This window comes from Fulmarus glacialis, unplaced genomic scaffold, assembly GCF_000690835.1.
Source record: "Fulmarus glacialis isolate BGI_N327 unplaced genomic scaffold, ASM69083v1 scaffold10281, whole genome shotgun sequence".
Taxonomy (NCBI): domain Eukaryota; kingdom Metazoa; phylum Chordata; class Aves; order Procellariiformes; family Procellariidae; genus Fulmarus; species Fulmarus glacialis.
In genome coordinates this window covers 22031-43850 of record NW_009192133.1, presented here as the reverse complement: position 1 = coordinate 43850, position 21820 = coordinate 22031, and the positions used below count along the sequence as shown (strand labels likewise).

Genomic DNA, 21820 nt, shown 5'->3' with positions numbered 1-21820 from the left:
TAAGGTGAGAAAAGACTGCTCAAACATCCTATATATATGCATATTGATATTTGTTGTTTTTCTATAAATTTTGGTGGGAAGTGCATAATGCCTGCTCTAGAAACACAATATGTAACTTTTATCAGCAAAGGAAAGAAAACAACAATCTACAGATTGATCTTGTTATAACTTTAACTCATATTGAAGTATTTTGGGGATGATTTTTTTCTTCCCTGTCCTGTTGATGATTCATGTTGCATAAAGCTTCTGGAGCAACAGAATGTTGTATAATATTTCACTATTGGATTAGAATTCATGTATTCAGTGTGCTGTAATTGATTCAAATATTAAAAAAAAATTCTGATATTGTAAGTACAGGATTTTTTTTAAATATTCTTTCACCAGTGTAAAGACGTTTAAGTGACTGCTCTACTTGATCAAAATGGTGGACACTGAAAACCAGCTCTATCCCCTTACTCCTTTGGAGGAGGATGATATAGGCAGCCCTTTATCTGGAGAGTTTCTACAAGATATGGAGAACATTCAAGACCTCTCTCAGTCTCTAGGTGATGATAGCTCCGGAGCTTTAAGTTTAACAGAGTTCCAGTCACTGGGAAATGGCCCAGGATCTGATGGATCAGTTATAACAGGTAAGAGAGTATTGGTTTACCATAAAACTTTCTTCTATAAATACATAGTGGTAGAAATGAAGAACTTTTTTAATGCAATAATTATTGTTTATGACTAAGTGACACTAGAAATATATAAGCTGATTGTAGGATGGTCTTAAAATATTTAAGGCTAAAGTTAATTTATTAGACAAATGTCACTGGAAAATGACTGTAACGTAAAGTTGCTGTTTTAAATTATCTTTAGTATCAACACCTTTTTCAGAATAACTTTTGAAAATCACTGTCACTAGCAAAGAAGTTACTATGTATTGTAGTTATATGGGAAGTCACAATATTGCACTAAAGGAATTCCCATTTTTTTAAAGTTTCTTCAAATCACATATATTTGTAAAGTATTGTGAAATGTTTGCCAAAAATTTATAATCTAACCCCTAAAATCTCATCTAGAATTCCAATATATTTTAGTGTACTGATGTTTTGAACATGCTGTTTTCTCTCCGTTCTCAAGAGTAGCATTGTTCAGCTAATGACTTCTACCCTGGTTAAAGTAACAGTCTCAGAGTGCTAATACATTACATAGTCTTTAGTCAAAAGATCTTTGTGAGAGGCTTTGTTTGAGAGATCAAAATGGAAATCACCAAAGTGGTATGGGACACTGCAATAATGTCAGTAAGGTATTCCTTTTGCAACTGGGGTGTTACAAATCTTTTTACAGTAGAGCCTTTTTAAGCAGTTTATGATTAACTTTCTGGTTGGTTTTGTTTTCGGGATTTCTTACTTTAAATCAATTCCCAGGCTGTGATCACTATTTGACCTTACAAAAACTGCACTAATACGACTGAGGTGTGCCTCTGTGCCAAAGTGGTTGAAATGAATAGTGTGAGTTTTGAAGGGAGAAAGGAGAGCTGCCTCTTGGTGCTATTGCCCAAAGGAGCGTTTGTAGAAATATGATTTGGGTCCCTTTTGGTTGCAGACCTTCACATTAGAGAGATGCCTTCTACAGGGAAAGTTATTACATGCTGGCTTTATAATGTCCTTCTGACACATGAGGGTTTTTTAATTATTTCTGTGTATGTGTATACAAGTCCTACAATAATTTAGATCAGCTTCTAGTGTCACCTTCTAATTTCAGTATTCAGTATTCATTGCAAAATGTTCTAGTTTTGCTGTTAGAGAAGATGGAAAATGTAAACTTTCAAGGCTTAAAATTCCATAAGGCAAGTAAGAAGAAATGAAAATCACACTGTAAAAAAAATCCTGGGTTTTAGGCTGTTCTTGATGACTCTGATGCCTGTGGGCTTGGCAGTGCTGGCAATTCAGACTCTGAGTTCTATGCCAAGGTTTTTTCCAACATAATACTTGCTGACCTACATTCATGAGTGTTTCTTAATCTTTCTGTTAAAATAACACACCCATTAATTTGCTAAAGTCATGTGGTGCAAGTTGCAAGATGGAAGATAAAAGAAATTCTGGCCTTAGAAAATATTTTCCTCAAACAAGGTGGAAATATTAATTGAAATAATTAAGGTTGGAATGTTGTAGTTTTGTAACTTGTTCATCTAGTAGTACAATGTCTGGCGAGTTTATTTCATTGTACAACAATTCAGAAATGCTTGTCCCATTATAATCAAAACATAAAATATCTGAGCGAGGCTTCTATTGCTAGATTATCTTAGAAGCAGACATTTGTGTTACCTTCCTTTTAATATCTGTTCAGCCTTTTTACTGATGTGCAGGAGCATGCTTTCACTTTGAGAACATTTCTTTAGAAAGAGAAGTTGTCTAACTGCTTTTTAGGCCTCAGTTTAGATCATCATTTAAAACTATGAGTAGCTCTTCAAAAGTCAGGGGGACCTTAAGTGTATCTTAAGTGTAACTCAGCATGAGCTAGGAATATGTCTCTTGTCATACCATAGCAATAGATCTGATGCTCAACGCTACGGCACAAGAGATGGAAGGTGTACGGCAAGATGAACTGCTATAAAGAGTGATTGACAGGTTGAACAGATATTGTGATACAAACTTGAAGTCATGGGGGGTTCTATTTCATTGTGGTTTTTTTTTTCTTTTTATGTTTTGTACTGTTTGTCTTGAGCAGTAGATACATGTTGAATACTGCTTTTCAGTTTCAAATTTATGTTATTTGTGAAGATGGTATATGTGCATTTTTATGGTTAAGAAAATTTCCTTGATTTAAATGAAATATTCAGGGTTTTTTAGTTACTTATTTTAAGTTGTGGGATAAAAAAATTTCATGTTCACATAAAACTGAGAAACATTTTAAAAATCCAACGTAAAAAATGGAATGCAGGAAAATCCCCAAAAGCTTGGTTTTCTCTTATTTTGTGTGGTGCGTATTTATTGAATCCTCAAGAACCGTTATCACCCTTCTAGTGCTTGTTATCAGAGTTACTTCAGTAAGGCTTTTTGTTTGTTGACATTGTATGTCTCATCAAAATTAGCAAGGTACACCCTGTATTTTGTGTGTGTTTGCACTGTTAATATAAATATTAATAATTCTTTTTCAAACATTTATGGCCAAATTATTAGTTCACTTAGTGACTATTAACTCATTATTATTTTTTAGAATAAGCTCATTTTTTGTGTGGTTTTAGTATAGAAATGATATCAATCTTGATAGTATAGTATTTATGAAGTGTTCCTTTTTCTTTTAGACACCCTTTCACCAGCATCCAGTCCTTCATCCATTAATTTTGCCACAGCTCCAGGTAGCATAGATGAATCACCCAGTGGAGCATTAAACATTGAATGTAGAATTTGTGGGGACAAAGCCTCAGGCTACCATTATGGAGTACATGCTTGTGAAGGTTGTAAGGTACAGTCATAATTTTCTTTTTAAGAACCTAAATCATGTTGCTTTATTTACAGGGTTATATGAAGATAAACATTTGTTACATAAATGTTTAATTAATATAATTCTAGCCATTACAATTATTTAAATAATAAACATATCTGTGATCCTTTTTCTGAAATAAATTGTTCAGATACTATAACTGGATACCGTAACTCAATACCAGACCTTCATCAAGCAGGGGCAATTCACAATGATAATTTTAATGCTGCTTTTCTGGATATAGTTGGTTAAACACTAAAACAACTTAAACCACTAAACTGTGACCAAAAATCAAAGCCTACTTGCTCCACTAGTGTTTTATTTGTGTTGGGAGTATGGCTGTGAGAAGCATGCCAGTTTGCTACGTTTCCATTGTAACAGTAACAAATCCTGAATTTCCCATCTCCACCACATTCTGCCTGAATCACTTAGTATTGTACCTCTTGTAGTTGCAGGTCCAGTGCATGTCTCTGGGGCAAATTAATGTTGTCATTAATATATAATTTTTGGGATGATATGGCCCATGAATGATAAGATTAATTTCTTTTTCCTTCTAATATTTTAGTTTTCCATTTTTTTCTAAATTATAATGTAAGGTCAGAGAAATAATTGTGTGTGTGTACATTTTTCTTTCATGCACAATGTCAAAATATGGTAATTCGAATATAAATCTTACGGAATAATGCTAGAATATCTATTAGAAATGGGGAGCCAGTTCATAGTCGGTTGTGTCCCACAGTCTAAATGACATGTTGTTATGTCATGTGAAGCAAAATGTTGCAATGTCTTTAAACTTGCTAACCCTATGATTTCGTAGTACGAGACTAACCTTACATTGCAGTATCAGGACATCACGGTAAGATCTGTTGAGTTATAGGCTTTTCTGTAATGCTCATTTTTGTGTCCTTGGCTTTTGCTATACACTATGCTGTGATGTCATACCCCTCACATTTGCTGGATGAAGAAAAGATGTGTTAAATCTGTGTGTTTGTGTGACTTACACATATGAAAATTGAAGGTTATTTCTGACAGGACGCTGAGAGAATGCGTACAAAAGCAATATGTGACTGTCTTGCTAAATCCCTAAGAGTAAATCTGCTCGGGTACTCTGGGCTCTTGGTCCTCTCCCAAGAAAGAGGACTGAGAGCTACTCCCTCCTTTTGTGTTTTCCATTCTACACACGTGTTCATACACACCACTTCACTGCATAGATTCTTACCTTTGGACAGGTTATACTTTGCGTATTGTTTTGCTAGTGACATCAATAAACAATAAAAGAAAAAAAATTACCTGTATGATTGAAGTTTAGTAGTCAACATTCTTTAACATTACATACTGTTTTCTCAAACTTTTTATAGGGTTTTTTTAGAAGAACAATTCGTTTAAAACTCATCTATGATAAATGTGATCGCAACTGCAAAATTCAGAAAAAAAATCGTAATAAGTGCCAATACTGTCGTTTTCAAAAGTGCCTATCTGTTGGAATGTCACATAATGGTAGGTAAGAGTGCCCTTAATAATTTGTTTGTTCCTACCCACTTGGATAGTGTTTTTACTTAACACATATGAGTTGAACCTCAGATTTTTACAGTATAGATCGTGGCGGGGGACACCAGTTTCCCTAATGAGTAGTTAATGTAATTGATACACAGCTGCCAAATGTACTGTTATGCGCTTTACACAATTGTGCTGGATGTCTGTTTGTCCATATGAATGTTCATTTAGTTGCTTTCTTCACCCAGAACTTTGGCACTATTACTCCCATTGAAACAAATTTCAATACTGGAAGAATTCTGATCAAGGGCATTATAGAGGAGTAGGAGGAGAACAACTAGCTCATTGTGGGAGGGAATGACGTAGGATAGAAATCTGTAGGAAACCAGACTTCATTATTTTTCAGGTTACAGTGCAACAGCTCTTGGGCAGATGGTTCAGGGAGTGTGGGGGGAGGGCGAAGATCTGTGCTGACCGTGGAACAGGAAATCTGGTAGGTTGGTTGTTAAATGGATTCGTAAAAATTCAGAGTGTTTAGATACCCAGTTTAAAAAGTATGTTATTGTTTGTGTTTATGATTTAAGATAAGGCTGGTAAGCCTGTGGCTTACAGACCAATTTCAACCCACAAGGCAGTTTTATGCACAGTATGCAGCTTGCTAAGCAACTTTGGTAAAGAGGGAGAGGCCAAGCCATGAGAAAGCACATTTTGGTTGGCCAGATGACAGTAGTTTGCTTTCCCTATGTAGGTCTGATAGTGTCAAGGCTGAACTTGGGAGCAGGTGCAATTTGGGAGTAGGTGAAAAGTAGGTGAAAATGCTGGGCTAGGTGAAAAGCTATGGGTTAGGAGACGAACTTCCTAAGGAAACTATGCAGTCAAGATAGCTGGGGTGGGGACGTGGTTGGGAAAGCTGCCTGTGACATTGTAGTCTAGAGTCCTAGCAAGAGACATTGGGAGAGTTGACTTTCTGGTTCTGGGGAAGTCTGGCTCCCTTGTGGTGAGCCTTGACTGAGATTAAGGTCCATTGGGAGAGGGTTGATTGTCTCTGCAAGACTGGTGATAACCTTCCTGAAGCAGCAGACTTGGGAAGAGTGTGCCAGCCAACAAAGTAACTTCTCAAGGACAGGACTTGAGCAGGGAGCTGTGCTGGGTGGCAGGAATTAACATTCAGTTGTTTCGTCCTACTAAAACACTGGGCACCTGTACTCCAGCTGAAGGGAGTAGTAGCAGTTTTACTGCAGCAAACACATGGGAGGCAGTGGGGGAAGGAGATGACTGCTAACTTGCAGGCGATACCTCTCAGGAAAAGAGCTAGAACTAGATTTACAGCCACGACCTTAAAACTGTAAGTTTCAGTTCAGATATTCTTCCACTTTTCCAATAGATCCTTGGCCAGATTCCAAACAGGCCTTCCAGACTTCCATTGAAGTCCAAAACTGTATTTCAGATCATGCCTAGAGTCACCTCCTTATGTCATGAGAAAATCCCTTGGGCATGTTGAAGGGCACATGCTCTGAATTGCTCCGTCTAAGCAGTGAGGTTCTGTCCACTCACTGGTTAGATGCTGAACTGTGGTAAGAGTAACCAGCTATATTAGCCATCTCAGAACCTTGCACACAATCACAGGGTAAGGCCCCTTTTAAAATGGAGCTGTTTTAGTTTTAAACTGAAACTGAAGAAGGATGTGGACATGCCTATTTTATTGCTAAATGGCAAGACCACTTGCCCAAGAACTGGGAGACCTCCCTATCCAGCGGTCTTTCAAACTCACATCTCCTGCCTCTCAAGAGAATATCCTAATGACTAGATTGGATACTCAAACTCTATTCTCATTGTCTCCAGTCTTGAAGGGCTAATCTGTTGAAAAAAGAAGCATAAAATGCTGGGTCTAGGAGGAGGTTTTGTTGACTATAGCCTTTGAGTATAAATCCGGGTCTCTGGTCTGTTTTGTTCTCACTAGACAGTACAGATATGTTGAACTGAACATTCAGTGCATGAAGAACTGAATGCCCCAGCAGGTTCAGAATCAGCAATGGGATTGGGGCCCAACTCCGTTGCAGTGTTCCCTGCGGAGTAACTCCCCAGGCAGCACTCCAGCTGGTGCGTGTGCTCTTTGCCAAGCTCCTGACATGAGTTTACTCAGTTTTTTAGAATTCCCAAGGTGGACTTTGAGTTTCACGTTGGGAGTTGTAGAACACAATACAGAGAAAACAAAATACAACTACTTAGGTAATGTAGAAGGAAAAAGGCATGCATTCTAGCTCATTGCAGATATCAGTTTGTGTTTTGAAACATCTGATTACCTTCAGTTTAGCATATTGTCTTGATAATTAGTCACTAACTACGTCGGAAAGGATGAGATTTTTTCACTCGTTAATTTATCATAATAAAGATATTACCTCTACCTCAGTTTTTCTAGACAGAAAGTCTTACTGCTCTAATCAGCAACGGTAAAAGGCATAGGTTTTTGTATAACTTATATTTGTTTTACAATTATGTCTTCCCATCAGCAATACGTTTTGGACGAATGCCAAGGTCTGAGAAGGCCAAGCTGAAAGCAGAAATTCTAACAGGTGAAAATTATGTAGAAGATTCAGAAATGGCAGATCTTAAATCACTTGCCAAAAGAATTCACGATGCTTACCTGAAAAACTTCAATATGAACAAGGTTAAAGCCAGAATCATCCTTGCAGGGAAAACTAATAACAATCCAGTAAGTACTTTTGCTGTAACTTTAGAGCAAAGTTGGCAAGTGCATAAGGTAATTATAATAATTGGTTAAACTCTTAAGCAAATCTTTTAGAAAATAAATATCATGCTAATACAGACATGAAATATGCAAAAAGAATACCAGTAGTAAATATGGTTGCTTTTAGCCACTATCAGAATAACAGGAAGCGTTAGGAAAATCAGGTGATTAACTTGTAAATGGAAGCTCATAACCTTAAATGATAGTACACACACAAGGGAAAGAAAATTGGTTCTTAATGAAAGAAAAAAGTGATATCTGAATGTGAATACCTCTTGGTATGGGTGGGGGAAACGGTTCAAAATTAATTTCCTATTATGACAGTGAAAAAAAAAATTACAATGTTTTTCTGCCACAAATGCCAGGATAAATACTGTTATCTTTTAGGGTGTACAGGAGCTCTGTATGAGTTTTGTTTTAATCACAACAATATTAATGTTGTGATGGGAGTAGAAAGAAGACTTGAGTTTGTAATCCTTTGTTTACGGTTCTGGCAATTTCCTCACCTGGCCTTCCTGGTCTTTACTGTATGGTTACTTTGAAAGGGAGAAGCAAGCAAGGTTGTGAAGACACGTATGCTGTAGAGGTTATTTTTCTTTCAGGATAACTTAGCCAAGGTCTGCCTAATGCTATCAGCTGCTTTTTGTTTTGTAGCACATCAGATTGTATAACCATTGTGAGGACTGACTTGTTTCACTTTATGCTTTTTTTTTTTCCAAATTCTGTTGTGATTTATGTTAATTATATGTAGAAGATAAGTATCTTATTTTACCAACAATTTTAGTTTCAGTAGAAATTTGCAGGGAAGAGGTTTTACATATGCCATAATAAAAACTATGTATCTGTGGGGATAAGTGTTATAAAAATTGTAAGCAAGCTGTCTTCTAAATCATGGAATTTGGCATATTATAGTCTAGTCTAGCCAAGCATACAGGCTTCTACATTAAAAGAGAGACTTATGAATAATCCCAGTCTTTTTCATTGGATTAAAGAGATGCGTAAAATTAAGGCTTAAACTTTTTTGGGGGCACAAGCTGACATAAGCCTACAGTAAATACCGTGCTTTAACACCTTACAAGTACGTATCTGCATAAAGTCCTTTTCAAGCTTGTTACCACATATCAGAATTATAAGTTACAATATGTATCATACATGCAGGGATTCTAGATCACTGCATCCTAATTTTTGTGTTTGCATTTATGCAATCAAGACTTTCAGATTATAGTCATCCAGTTGACTAGCTAATAGTGGATTGCACGTGTCTTGGTGAATTTACAAGTAAAAATTAATAAGGAATCAGACCTAGTATGTTATAAACATACTGCAGGGAAGGGGAGGGTTTTTTTAAGCTATTTCATCATCTCTTGGGAAAACAGATATTTTAATTTTCTTTTGACTTTTAAGCAGAAAAATAAAAAAAAAAAGAAGAGACGTTTGTTGTTGGTAATTAGTAATCCACCTGTTTCTGAACAGTGCATTAACAGCTGATTTCAGTGAATTCTAATTCTTGGCACCACTATAATTCATTTCAGAATGAACTAGTGTTTTTGATGATGACAAGGTATCATTTTTAAATTTAGCTCCTAAGTCCTTGGCCATACCTATTTTCTGCATAGTGAAATGATGATAAATTCCAAAAAGATTTACAAGATAGTCTACATCTTTTAAAGGGTTTAGCAACGTGGTGGGTTTATTGCTTTGCCACTTTCTGCTCATATCCACATGCACATAGAAAGTTCTGTTCTGCATAACTCTTAAGTACTGAAGTGAGATGGAATGTGTAGTTGCCATAAGCATTTAAAAAGCAGACAACTGTGAGGAAACTAGCATGTTTGACAGTTTTCTAAGTGAAATAAGTAAATTCTATGACTTTCTAACAGAACACCAAGTGTTCCTCATGATATTTAATCTGAGATGAGCAAAACAGCAGAGGGAAGCTGCTTTGCTTAGCATTTATGGAACTAGATTTATGTTCAAGGTCAATTGCCATGACTTTGCTAGGTTGGGAAGCGTTGGGGTTTGTTACTTTTCTTTAGTGGATTGTCATCTGTTTTGATTACTGCTCTTCAGATATGTATCAAAATATTTTTGAGTTCTGATTGTTCTTAAGAAAGTCTGAATGCTTTTTTTTTATATGATGTTTTAAGAGAATAGCTCATCAGTTTATAATGCACGTACTTTTTAAACTAAGGGGGTTATGGAAGAGACCATGATCAAGACTGAAATTTTGTGTTGTCTGACATTCTAGTGGGATTCTGGGTTTAGAGATGACTTAGCACTAACTGTAGCTAGAAAGATGAGCTGAATTTCTGTGCAAGGTCAGCTGGGACATAGTCTATGAAAATCTGATAATAAAGCACAAGAGTAGTACAGGGTTCACATTCTTGTGCAAATATGCTGTCCTATATTTAAATGACTGTCTGTATTCCCCCTAGGATACTTCAGGAAAGCATCATGATGTGCATCAAGTGTAGTTAGTTTAGGAATCGATAGGAGTGTAGGCAAAATAACCTGGACTTCTGGAGAAGGTAATACAAGTCTTTTGTGAACCTTCTGGGACTTGTTCTGAGCTGGATATATGCATACTAAGCACAGTACTTCTGGATCTTCACTATAACTACTACATAAAACTAGATTAAAAATATGTCATACATATTTACATTTTACTATTTGCATTGTTGTTTGCAGAGCAGACTTACTCTTAGATACTGTAGTTTGTAGTTCTATAACACGTGGTTTGTCTTTATGCAGAAATATAGAAGAACTCATGATTTATTGATAGTTGAAGACTGATTGGCATGAAAGTTAATCAAAATTCCTATTCTTTAGGAAACCAGTGATTAATAACCATTATTTTGTAACTGAATTAGTATTTTTTTCTCTGTAGCCATTTGTTATACATGATATGGATACCTTGTGTATGGCAGAGAAGACCCTGGTGGCAAAATTGGTAGCCAACGGAATTCAGAACAAGGAAGCAGAAGTTCGAATCTTCCACTGCTGCCAGTGTACGTCTGTAGAGACTGTCACAGAACTTACTGAATTTGCCAAATCTATCCCTGGCTTCTCCAATCTTGACTTGAATGATCAAGTGACACTGTTAAAATACGGAGTTTATGAAGCCATATTTGCCATGTTAGCATCTGTGATGAACAAGGATGGGATGCTGGTAGCCTATGGAAACGGTTTTATAACTCGGGAGTTCCTGAAAAGCCTCAGAAAGCCGTTCTGTGATATAATGGAGCCAAAATTTGATTTTGCAATGAAATTCAATGCACTGGAATTGGATGATAGCGATATATCTCTTTTTGTGGCTGCCATCATTTGCTGTGGAGGTAAGCACTACATATTTGTTCTTTAAGGTAGTAAATTTTAAAATTTTCATGTGAGTTAATAATTTTAATGGAAAAGCTTACATATTTCTTGAAGATTCAATTCTACCACTAACTGTGTCATTTTCCCTTTTGGCTTGTTTCATGGAAGATACTGTATAACTGTTAACAGTCTTGATCCTGTGTTTTGCTTTGCAGAATTGTAGACGGGCTTAGAATTACTGTTTAGCCTCACTTAGAGAGGGGTCTAGTTACTCTCTGTTTTTAAAAGTGGGATGTGAGGAGCGTTGGTGGGTTTTTTTGTTTGGAGTTTGTAGGATTTTTTTTTTTTTTTATGTTTAAGGCTGGGTTGGAAAAAGTATTTGTATCTGCCAAATGGGTAGAAAAATATTATGTAATGAGACTGGAGGCAGGTGCAGATTACAGCTTTGCTCATCTTTGACACTTGCTGATTGCATCATGTAATGAGTTCTGCACAAACGCACTGCTCTGATGCACTTCCTGTGTTCTGATTTTAATATCACAGGCTATTTTAAAAAAACAGCTTACTTAGCTAATTAAAAAAAAGTTAGCTGATGGTATTTTTTTTTTTAAATTATTTCATAGTACCTAAGGATATGGGGTTTGGTGGGGGTTTTTTTGTTTTGGTTTTTTTTTTAAATGCCCGTTGTTGAACTCTTTGAGTGAAGGAACACAAATGTAATCCTTTCATTCCTCCAGAAAGTAAGGACGTTCATAATTAAGGTTAAATTCAAAACTACCCGTAAGCGTTTTGAAAAAGGGAAATAAAAGATCAAGAAGGTTCCAACAACTGCTCCCGCCTGCCTTTTCTGCATTCTGCCATACTCATAAAAGTTTCACTGCCCTGGTTGCATCCTCAGCAATTACAAGAAGAGAAATACAATCTGTAGACTTTCAGAAGCTTCATGTGCTAGTTTAGACAGCAAGTTCCCATCAAATCTTGAATTACTTTTGCACAATACATTGGTATTTTGACGTTTTCAAAAGTCAAGAGAGTTCTTTGCAGGCAAAATGTTTGTTGGTTGGTTTTTTTTTCCTCTATCCTTCTCCTTGGAACTAGCTTAAGTTTTCAAGAAACAATTAGTCTGTTGTCCCAGACTTCTTACAGAGAAGTTTGATCTGGAGAGTGAAGGTAATAGAGGCCTGTAAGTAGCTGAAAATGAGATCATATACTAGAAAGTGTGAAACATCCTTAATAGGTGCTTCTCTATGTCCTGTCAATAACTTGTGCTATGGCAATATGCATATGGGAACCAAGAATAAAGGCCTGTTATTTATATCTTGCTGTATTGCTACCAAACTTCAAGAACTCTCTAGAAATAGCCACATGCTTTTTTTCTCCATGCTTACGGTTTGAATTCTGTTATCAGGACATACAGAATATAGAACTGGGTTCCTAGGCTGGATACTTCTGCTGATTTTTGGGGTGAGAGTGTGGTGTGGGGTTTTTTTCTATTGTAGCACGGATTATATTTAGTAGTATGAAATCTCCCCTCAAATAACTGTGGGCATTGAAAAAATTTGGCCAAGCTTTTTTTTTTTCCTTCTCTTTTTTTAAAAAAGATTCATTTTGAGCCTCATTGCCCCGAGTGTATAATGTAGGTATACACTGGAGCCTACAATATAGAATCTATGAAGTAGCCTACTTTAAAGAATAATTATAAAATTATGACATGTATTCTTTGGTTTGTTTTGAGAACAGATCGTCCTGGTCTTGTAAACATAGGACACATTGAAAAAATGCAGGAGAGCATTGTGCATGTACTGAAACTTCACTTGCAAACCAACCATCCTGATGACATCTTCCTCTTCCCGAAACTTCTCCAAAAAATGGCTGACCTCCGACAACTTGTCACAGAGCATGCTCAACTTGTTCAGATAATTAAGAAGACTGAATCTGATGCACATTTACACCCTTTACTACAGGAAATCTACAGGGATATGTATTGAGGATTTTTAGTACTTTTTTCCACAATATTTAAAGACAAGAGCAATACTAGTAACAGATGGGAGCAAAACTACTTGCACAGTTATCTGCTGTTCACTCAGTCCAGAGCATGAAAAATCTAAAAGCTGGGTAACTGGAGTGTTACACTTCTTTCGGTTTGGGATCTTTTGTCTTCTTTTGAAAGAGTTCTGCAGAAAAATACTAATCATAGTGCTCATGAAGTGTCTTACAATGGTTCTTTTATTTGGAAATTTGAAGATTGGTAAGGAATACATATTTGTATAATAAATCAGAATGTTAAGTAACAGAAAAGAACAAAATTGTATTTCCTCTTGGCTTAGTAATTTTAGAATTAATATAACAAATTCAGCAAATTCTCTCCAGGTATATGCACAATCATAAAGATTATGCACTTTTGGCTAATGGTAATTACTGAGAACCAACTAACACTTTTTCTTACAGCAGTCTAGGCGTATCAAATGGTTGGACATTACTGTACACACACTTCTAAAAAAATTGAAAGACCTTTGATCCGCTGCTGCTTTAATTCCATGAAATGCAGTACAGCTTCATATAGTATTACATTAGTATACCTTAGGATGAGCATGTTTAAAAGACGGGTCTTTTAGGAAATGAAATAAAATCTGAAGAGTTATCTAAAATACAGCAGAGATGCTCCATTCATGTGTTTCTTGAAGAGTAAATGTGATAAAGCGATGGAACCCTTTTTTCAAAAATGTTTTAAGGAAATATGAAAATGTCTCTGAGGAAAAATGTATCATGCCATGTGTGTTTTGGAAAACTTGTAATAGCTCAAGATGCAGTTTTGAACTTAAAAATGCTATTTTGAATTAGCAAGAGTTTTGGAGAGAGTGAAAAATCTGATCCTAGCCCAGAAAAAAGAATTTCAACTGTGCAGCATTGTAGTGCAGTGATAGCTTACTCTGAAGAAATGATTGTATAGAAAAGGCACGTTCTTTCTTGACAAGTATCTTGGCAGTATAGAGTTGTTTGGACCTGTTTACTTTTCTGATGAGTACAGTTTCTTTTTTTTCCAATTATCCACTTGGATATATTTCTTTCTATTTCTTCTTAGGCCTTGTCGATAGAAGTATTAGCTAGATTATTTCACCAAATTTTGTCCTTGTCCGTACAGCCATAGTGGATAAGGTGAGAATATTACCAAGAATGGCATTTGTAGGTGTCGATTGTGTAATATTATGAAAGAGAGCACAGTTGAGAGTAAGTTTATCATGTTCTTGAGAGCAAACTATGATTTTACAATAGTAGTTACTCCTGCAAAATAAGCCATAAGGAAACTGCTTGATTTTGCCATTTTCAGGATCTTTTATCAGAGAGTACTACACAAAAGTGCTAGTTGCATGCAAGACACTATGCTATTTCTTTTTCTTTTCATTTTTTAATATAGTAACTTCACATTATTATTTCCTTATTTTACTATTTGTTTCATAACACAAAGATCTCAGGAGCCAATCTTAGCATTTTCACAAGTTAAGCTTTCAGTGGCACAGGAGGACACTTTGTACTTGTTTTATTGTAGCATGTTTGAAGACTTCAGAATCCTAAACCTTGACTGCAAGAATTAAGTAAGATCGATAAAGTGAGAACATCACACTATGATTCTTATTTTAGTCACAACATTTGTTTCTTTACAGGCCCGCTGGCATGGCTAGACACTGGATAAATTACAGGTTTAAAAGCAATTTAGTATTTATCCAGGCGATGGTCATTAGCAGAGGTTTTAGTGTTTGTATTTAGTGTAAAATATTGAAGCATAGGCCTCAAATTTGGTGACCAGCTGGGGCAGGATAGGAACAATAAATGTACGTGCACAAAAGTCTCTCCCCTTCCCTGTCACCAGTCGGCCACAGGAAGAACAGGCCTTACGTTACAGCTACTTCTAACACTTCATTAAGAGAAGACTGTTGGTCTTACCAGGAAACAGCAGATGAGAGAGAGGTTGTCTTTTGTGTCTTACAGCAGTATGTAGTATGCCCTCAGAAATAACGAGGATTTTAGCAATGATGCTGCTTTATTCTTCAAGTCAGCTATGTTTCACTAAGGAACTGTGGGGTTTAGGCATAAGATGTTGAGCATTGAAATGATTGATATGCAATATTGCTTACTCAAAAAAATTGTCAAAATATCAGCCATTCTATGACGGCATATTCAAACTCTAAAAGCCAACTGTTTTATCTTCTAAAAAACGTATAAGCTGAAATTTTTTCCCCCAAAGCTCAGATTTATGCAAAGGGCAAATTTCAAAGTTGTGTTCCATAGTTTGGGAGTGCTGAAGTTTCTCAGGAAAATCAGACACAGTCAGTGTGGACAAAAACTATTTTTCCTGCTCTTGTTCTCAAAAGTGGCTAAAACACTTTATTGAAACTTTAAAAAAACATGGAAAATTTAATAATAAATACTTAAATTCTCAGCAAAACTATAAAGAATTGAAAACAGCATCATTCAGTGGAAGGCATAACGTTCAGCTATATTAGCGGCTGCTTATAACAGGTTCCTATTATCGGCTTTGGGAAAGTGCATAATTTGCATTTTTCCTGTTCCAGATCCGTTTTGTTTGTAGTCTGAAAACCAGCACGCATTTTTTGACTAGTTCCTTGGACACTGAAGTTTGATTTCTGTTTTAAATTAAATTGCAGATCTTTAGCAAAAAAAAATGGAAAGAGCGCATCTCTGAATTACAGAAATATGAACAAGACGTTAACATAGCCTAAAATTCTGGATAGATTCCACTGCCCACACTGCTGCACCATGCACATACCCACAGTCTCTTCAAAGAACGACGCAAGGCAGACAATTCACTTCCTGAGTGTCAATGGGCAAAAGAAGTTCTTCATTTCTGCATTACACTTTTAACAAAGCACATTAGCTACTTCAGTAGGTGACTGCAGCAGGCTTTTGCCAATTAGATTTCAAAATGACTCAGTTTGTGTTCGGGTTTTTTTTGAAGTTTGCAATCTGAACTAGTTTGAGATATATTACTAAGGTGTCTTCAGCATCTCCACCTTCCACAGATCATCTAATGTTTTAAAATACCCATTCTATGGAGGGAAATAAAGTGATCAGTTTTTAGGATTAAAAAATTATTAAAGATTTATTGACTTGTAAGGTATAGTTTTGATCTGATTCTTATCAACATAACTTAGTTTATTATCATAGCACCGAAGAACTCTGGTTAGCAACCAGGTACCCACAAACAGCTTAAGACAAGAGACAACAGATGGATAGAGAAAAATCCTAGGAAACAATGGTAAGACTTAAGTTTTCAACAAACCTGCAGCTTACTCATTTTTGAGGGTTGTTTGGGGGTGTTTTATTTATTTATGAGGATGCCCTAGGTACTTTGACAAAGGGGAATTAAAAAAAAAAGGAAGGTTTTCTGTCAAGTGTTAGGGAAATCTGATGTTCATTTTTATCTCATTCTTAAGTATTTTCTTTAAAGGTGTACTGTCCTCAGTGTAACAGCACACAACTGCCATTTACAAAAAAACAGTTACTTTGTACTTTTTTAAATTTCAGAATCCCACTTTTATTTTAAACACAAATTGACAGACAATAGATAGGTATGTTTTCACTTACAGAAAATGAATCTTTCTTCACATTTCAAGAAATCTTCTCTTTTATTTAATTGCCATTTCCATGTGCCTTTGTGCTTTGGTTCTAGCCAGCTGCTAGAAAGCTAAAGTGTTGCCAAAGAGCATATTTTTGCATTATTTCTGGCCCGCACAGATTTAGGAAATACCAGCAGTTGCACTAAGTCCGTTCTCATGAGAGAGCTAGCACAAGTTTGCAAATCAAAGAGCTTATAATAAGCATCTAAACATTTGTTTGTTTATTCAAACTGCTAAAACTTGGGGAGATTTATTCATCACGAGAGCTGGGTGACATACTATTAAATTTGAATTTCCTCCTTATTTCTAATGGAAAGCCTGGATGACTTATGCACAAAGCAGTTGTAGCTGCTCGTACTGTGTCTGAAGAGGAACAATTTCGGCTCTGTCTCTCCTTAAAAGCATCCCTGTTACTTAGTCAAAAATCTGCAACTACATTTAACAAATGCATTTGCTGCTCTTGTGATATTGCTTAAGCGTAAGGTCTTACAAATAATGGTCCTTCCCTGAAAACCCTAATCCTTCAGCAAGTGTTGAAATGTAAGGTGTAGTGTGGTATCTGGTGCTTGCTTATATCTCAAGTGCTTTCTTGATAATCAGTTGCATATAATTTTTTTAATCAATCAGCTTTATTATCCTTCTTTTACTAGAGATTTAAATTATATGTGGGTTTGATCTAAGATTATTGATATGTATTGTGGGATTTTTTTAATTTAATGTAATACCATTTCTTCATGTTTCAATTTGTAAAATACAAGAATATATAATTGCAAGGTATAAACTTTCACTAAATTATATTACAGAGGTGCTTTAAGAAAAATATGTAAATTATTTAATTTAAATATTTGTTTCATACTTTATCTTGTGAACCCTTTTGTACAGTGAGGAAAGATTTACTTTTATGGGGTAAGGATGATGGGCCTGAAGTCAAAGACAAACTGCTATTTATTCCTGTCTGATCTTTATTACTGTATCACTTGTGAAAAAGTATCACAAATTTTGCAACTTATCAGTGTTTGGTATTGACAAGTGTAACAGAATTTTAAAATACATTTCCATATAGACCATAGACTTCCTCTTGTTTAATTTTAATAAAAGTAAGTCTAGGTGAGGAAGAGCTGTAATCCCAAAATCGAGTTAATATTTTTAAGGTTTTAACTCAAGTTCACCAACATGAAAGATAGTTTATAGAACTAAGTTCGTCTTTGCTTTACAGCACGGTAGTTCGTTTTCCTTAAAAGAGCTACATTCTGTTAGTACTCCATTACTGGTATTTTCTGAGGAACTGACTTGTGGCTTACTAGAAATAACAATGTGTTCTCAGGATTATTTCCTGCTACCTGCACTGAGGTTGATCTGCAGTTTTTATAGATGTGTTTTAAAATATATAATTTGGCAGTGCAAAACAAAATGTTGAAATGCCATTATTGGCTTTTCTATAGGAGTGTTCCCTTCATGATTTTAAGTAGAGATTAATTCAGAATCTGTTCATAGGGATTCTGTGTCCTATGATTCAGGTGTGACAATCTGCGCCTACAGCATTCCTACTAAGGAATCCTGATACAGAACAAAGTTACCTTTTAAAGGTGTACCTTTTATTTTGCTGTAGTGGAAGCACAGCATATTACAAATGTTCCAGCAATGATTTATACTTACTGCATTTTATTTGCCAATAGATAAAATTTTATTTCCCCCAATGGCTGCAACTTGAAATTTTCACTTGATCAGTGTCACCATACAGGTATATTGTCTACTAAGATGTTTGTGTCATATTTGTAAAAGCTCTACTGGACTTTCTTGTGGTAACCTACAGCTACTTCCTTTTCTCAATTTCATAGGCAGCAATGAAAAGAAACCTGTAAAAGGTACTAACAGATAGGTCACTTTACACTGTAAATACATGATATAAATTCATTGTTAGCTAAACCCAGCCTAGGGCGAGGGTGTTTCCTTTTTTGTTTTCTCTAATGTACTTACAGGTTTTCTAAATCTTTTTCGGCTTCTAAAGCTGTTTTGTTTTGTTTTTTCTTGAACTCCTTTATTGTCTTAGTCGATCTTGTCAGATTCCAACGCAAGGATGTTTCAAAACAGAATTGCTATTGCTAGGATCTCAATTTCAGATGAGTTGCCTCTGCCCAGGGGATAGGCTGCGTGCACGAAAGAGATCAGTCTGATTACAGGCTGGGCCTTAAATAAGGACTGCAGGATCAAGCATAAGGTACTCAAAGTTGGTTTTAAGTATTTTGGTATCTTTTCTCAGGTTGGATATGCAGGTACAGTAATCCCCATTGTGGAAAAGACACCAGCCTTATGATCAATGCAAGAAGTTCCATGGCGTTCTTTACACTTGAAAGAAAAAAACATTGGTGGTATGGGAAAATACTAACCAACCGAAATATTGGCAGTGTTGAAGTACTGCATTCTACTCCTACCGCGTAGGAGCGCAATATAATCATTCAAAATCTGCTTGTGATGTGCAACAGGAACCGTAGGAAGGTTAGCAAATCTTCTGGTGGATGATTCATATGCAAATAACCATGTAGAGGCTGTTCAAATCCACACTTCGTTACCTCTGGCGCATTCAGATGCTCTAGGTATATTTTGCCACACGGTAGCGTAGGGTTGCCTCCATGGCGACACAGTGCCTTTGCCCTCCTGTTACTAACGGAGTTGCTGGCGGTGCCATGCGCGTATTCAGACAGGTACCTACGGGCGCTCGGCGGCAGCGCCGTCCGGCAGTCGGTTACGGAGCAGACTGCCGTGGCTCTTCCGCCGGTGGCATTTGTGCAGAATAATGGGAGGGAGCTGCTTCAGATCAAATTCTGCATCCCTCTCCCCTGGGAAATGAATCCTGTGGGATAGCTGGGTATGCGAAGCCATGGCTCCATCTCAGTAGCCACAAATACTTCCCTCTGGTTTCAGAAGTGGAAGAACGTTTATGGCTTTGTTATTTCCTTAGTAAAAACAAATCTAATCAATATTACGGATTTTAACAGGAACACCCCTCTTTTAACTGTTCGACAAAGTCTGTTTTATCAGCTGCTCAGATGAGCTGCATTTCATATTGCTCCTGCTATTTCACAGCTTTTACAAACAATTGCTCTGAATTTTCTTTAGAAATGTAACACAAGAGTTTAATTACATCATGATGTTAAAACCCTTTATCACGTCTTAAATTGTCTGTAATCTGATATGACACAAAAAAGCCCATTTTTGTTAAGGTTGCCAAACCCTAATCACAAGATCTAACAAGTGTTTAATTAAATCAAGATATCAATATTAAAGAGGAAAAAAAAAACCCAGATCATTGTTTCCAGTCACCTATGTTTTTAGGAGTTTTTGGGTACGTTTTATTACAGTGAACACGGAACTTACAAAGAGCAGGCATTTCTTGCAGGGAGTAGTCAAACCTAATTCTCATGGAATGCTTGTTTCCCAGTAAAATACCACTAATTCAAGCCAAGTTCCCAAGTTTCTTTTTGTCAGAACAATGCAAATGACATTTTCAAGAAAGAATGGAAGCCCTTATTTCACAGGGATTTATAGGAAAGACAAAGTCTCTTGCACTTGTGAGTGTAAAAATTACATACAGCTTAATATGATGATGCATTCTCAAATCTTACCAGCCTACTGATCTAGGATGCAAAAACTTGAACTAAACATTTTTCTTCTTTTTTACATTCTGATTTTTTTTCTGTCTCCTTTAAAAAGTAAGAGGTTGAATTCATAGTGTTTGTATAGAGACTGGTAGGAACCTATGTGCTTTAAAAAAAAAAAAAATCATCCTTTAAGACTGAATGTAAACACAGTTAATTTGAAATATGGTTTTGCCTTAATGGTTTTAAAAAAAATAAAAGTATTTTTAAAAGCCAATTTAATGACTTGCGCTGATCTTTTATTTCCAGGAAAGTAATTCACTGTAATGTCATGGTTTTAAAACAAACGTACTTGTTACCCTCTGCTGGCTGCCTCTTGCACGTTAGCCAAAGCAGCTGCCAAGTCTTAACCGAGTCCCTCATTCAATGACCGTGCACGCATGAATAACTTTTATGTACACGAAAGTAGTTCTGTTCTGTGCTCTTCTACAACCACTTACGATCTCAACTGATAGCTTGTGTAAATGTTTGCAGAATCAGGACTGGGGAGTGCAGGGTGGTGGCGCACCGGGGAACGGTGACACCCCTTGCTCCTTCTGCAGTAGTACTAGTGGCATGAACATGTGTTTCGAGCTGCTCTATTGTAACGAAGAACTTGAATGATTTTGCCTTAACCTGATTTGCCTTACTTTGGTATACAAAGCCCTGCTTCAGAAAACACTTAGCTGCTTAACTTTATACCGAGGAGTGATCATGCTGATTTTCAGTAGTGAACAAGAGTGGATAAGCAGCCTTTGATGGGATTGCTGCCCAGATTTTTTTGGGTTAGCATCAAATATCTGTTAACAAATTGTATTAAGTATGTTTACTACATAGTAAGATGTGTGTATTGCAAGGACATTTTAAAGGTGGAATGATATTTGAAGCCTCTTTGAAGTGCTGATGCTTACAGATTTATTGTTGACACACCTTTTAAATCAGGAATGTGTGTGTCACATACATATATACATTGCATATATTTCATCAGTTTGTCTGCTGACCCACCGTCCTGCTGTGTCCTTCCATTCTCATTGATTGTATGACCAGCTTGAGACATTTGTTGAATTCAACAAGCATTGAATGCACTTCTACATGAAGTGTAGCAACTAATTTGATGAGCATGGCTTCAATTAAATCAATTGGGAGGGTATGTCACAGATAATTGTTTTCCTTCAAGAATCCTGGGATTTATTAGGCTGGTAAAAGAGTGCTGAAGTGAAAATTACAGCAGAGGATAAAGAATTGCGTTTCTTCATCAGCTGAGCTCAGGAGCATTGAAGGCCTGATTTGAGCAGCAGAAAGTACTCGGAGAACCTGATGAAACCAAACTGTAAAGGCTGTGCATATCTTGAAGAGTGGGCCTCATGGCTGGGAAGCATGATGGCATTTGGTCTGCAAAGTCACATATATACCAAAACATTACGAAACAGAGATCATAATGCTCGTGTTCAATGGGAATATGGAATACATACGGTTTAACAGCTGGGCACAGATAATAATCCTTCGTCATTCCAGGAAGTACCAAA

General features: G+C 36.4%; 1 protein-coding gene across 1 annotated transcript; it reads left to right on the top strand.

Annotated features, from left to right (window-relative positions):
- The first annotated feature begins 404 nt into the window (after positions 1–404).
- On the top strand, positions 405–13261 carry PPARA (peroxisome proliferator-activated receptor alpha). Its single transcript, XM_009586943.1, has 6 exons — positions 405–629; positions 3287–3447; positions 4824–4962; positions 7470–7672; positions 10596–11043; positions 12764–13261. The coding sequence occupies exons 1-6, from the start codon at positions 422–424 to the stop codon at positions 13009–13011; spliced, it is 1407 nt and encodes a 468-aa protein (XP_009585238.1). The 5' UTR covers positions 405–421; the 3' UTR covers positions 13012–13261.
- The last annotated feature ends 8559 nt before the right edge of the window (positions 13262–21820 follow it).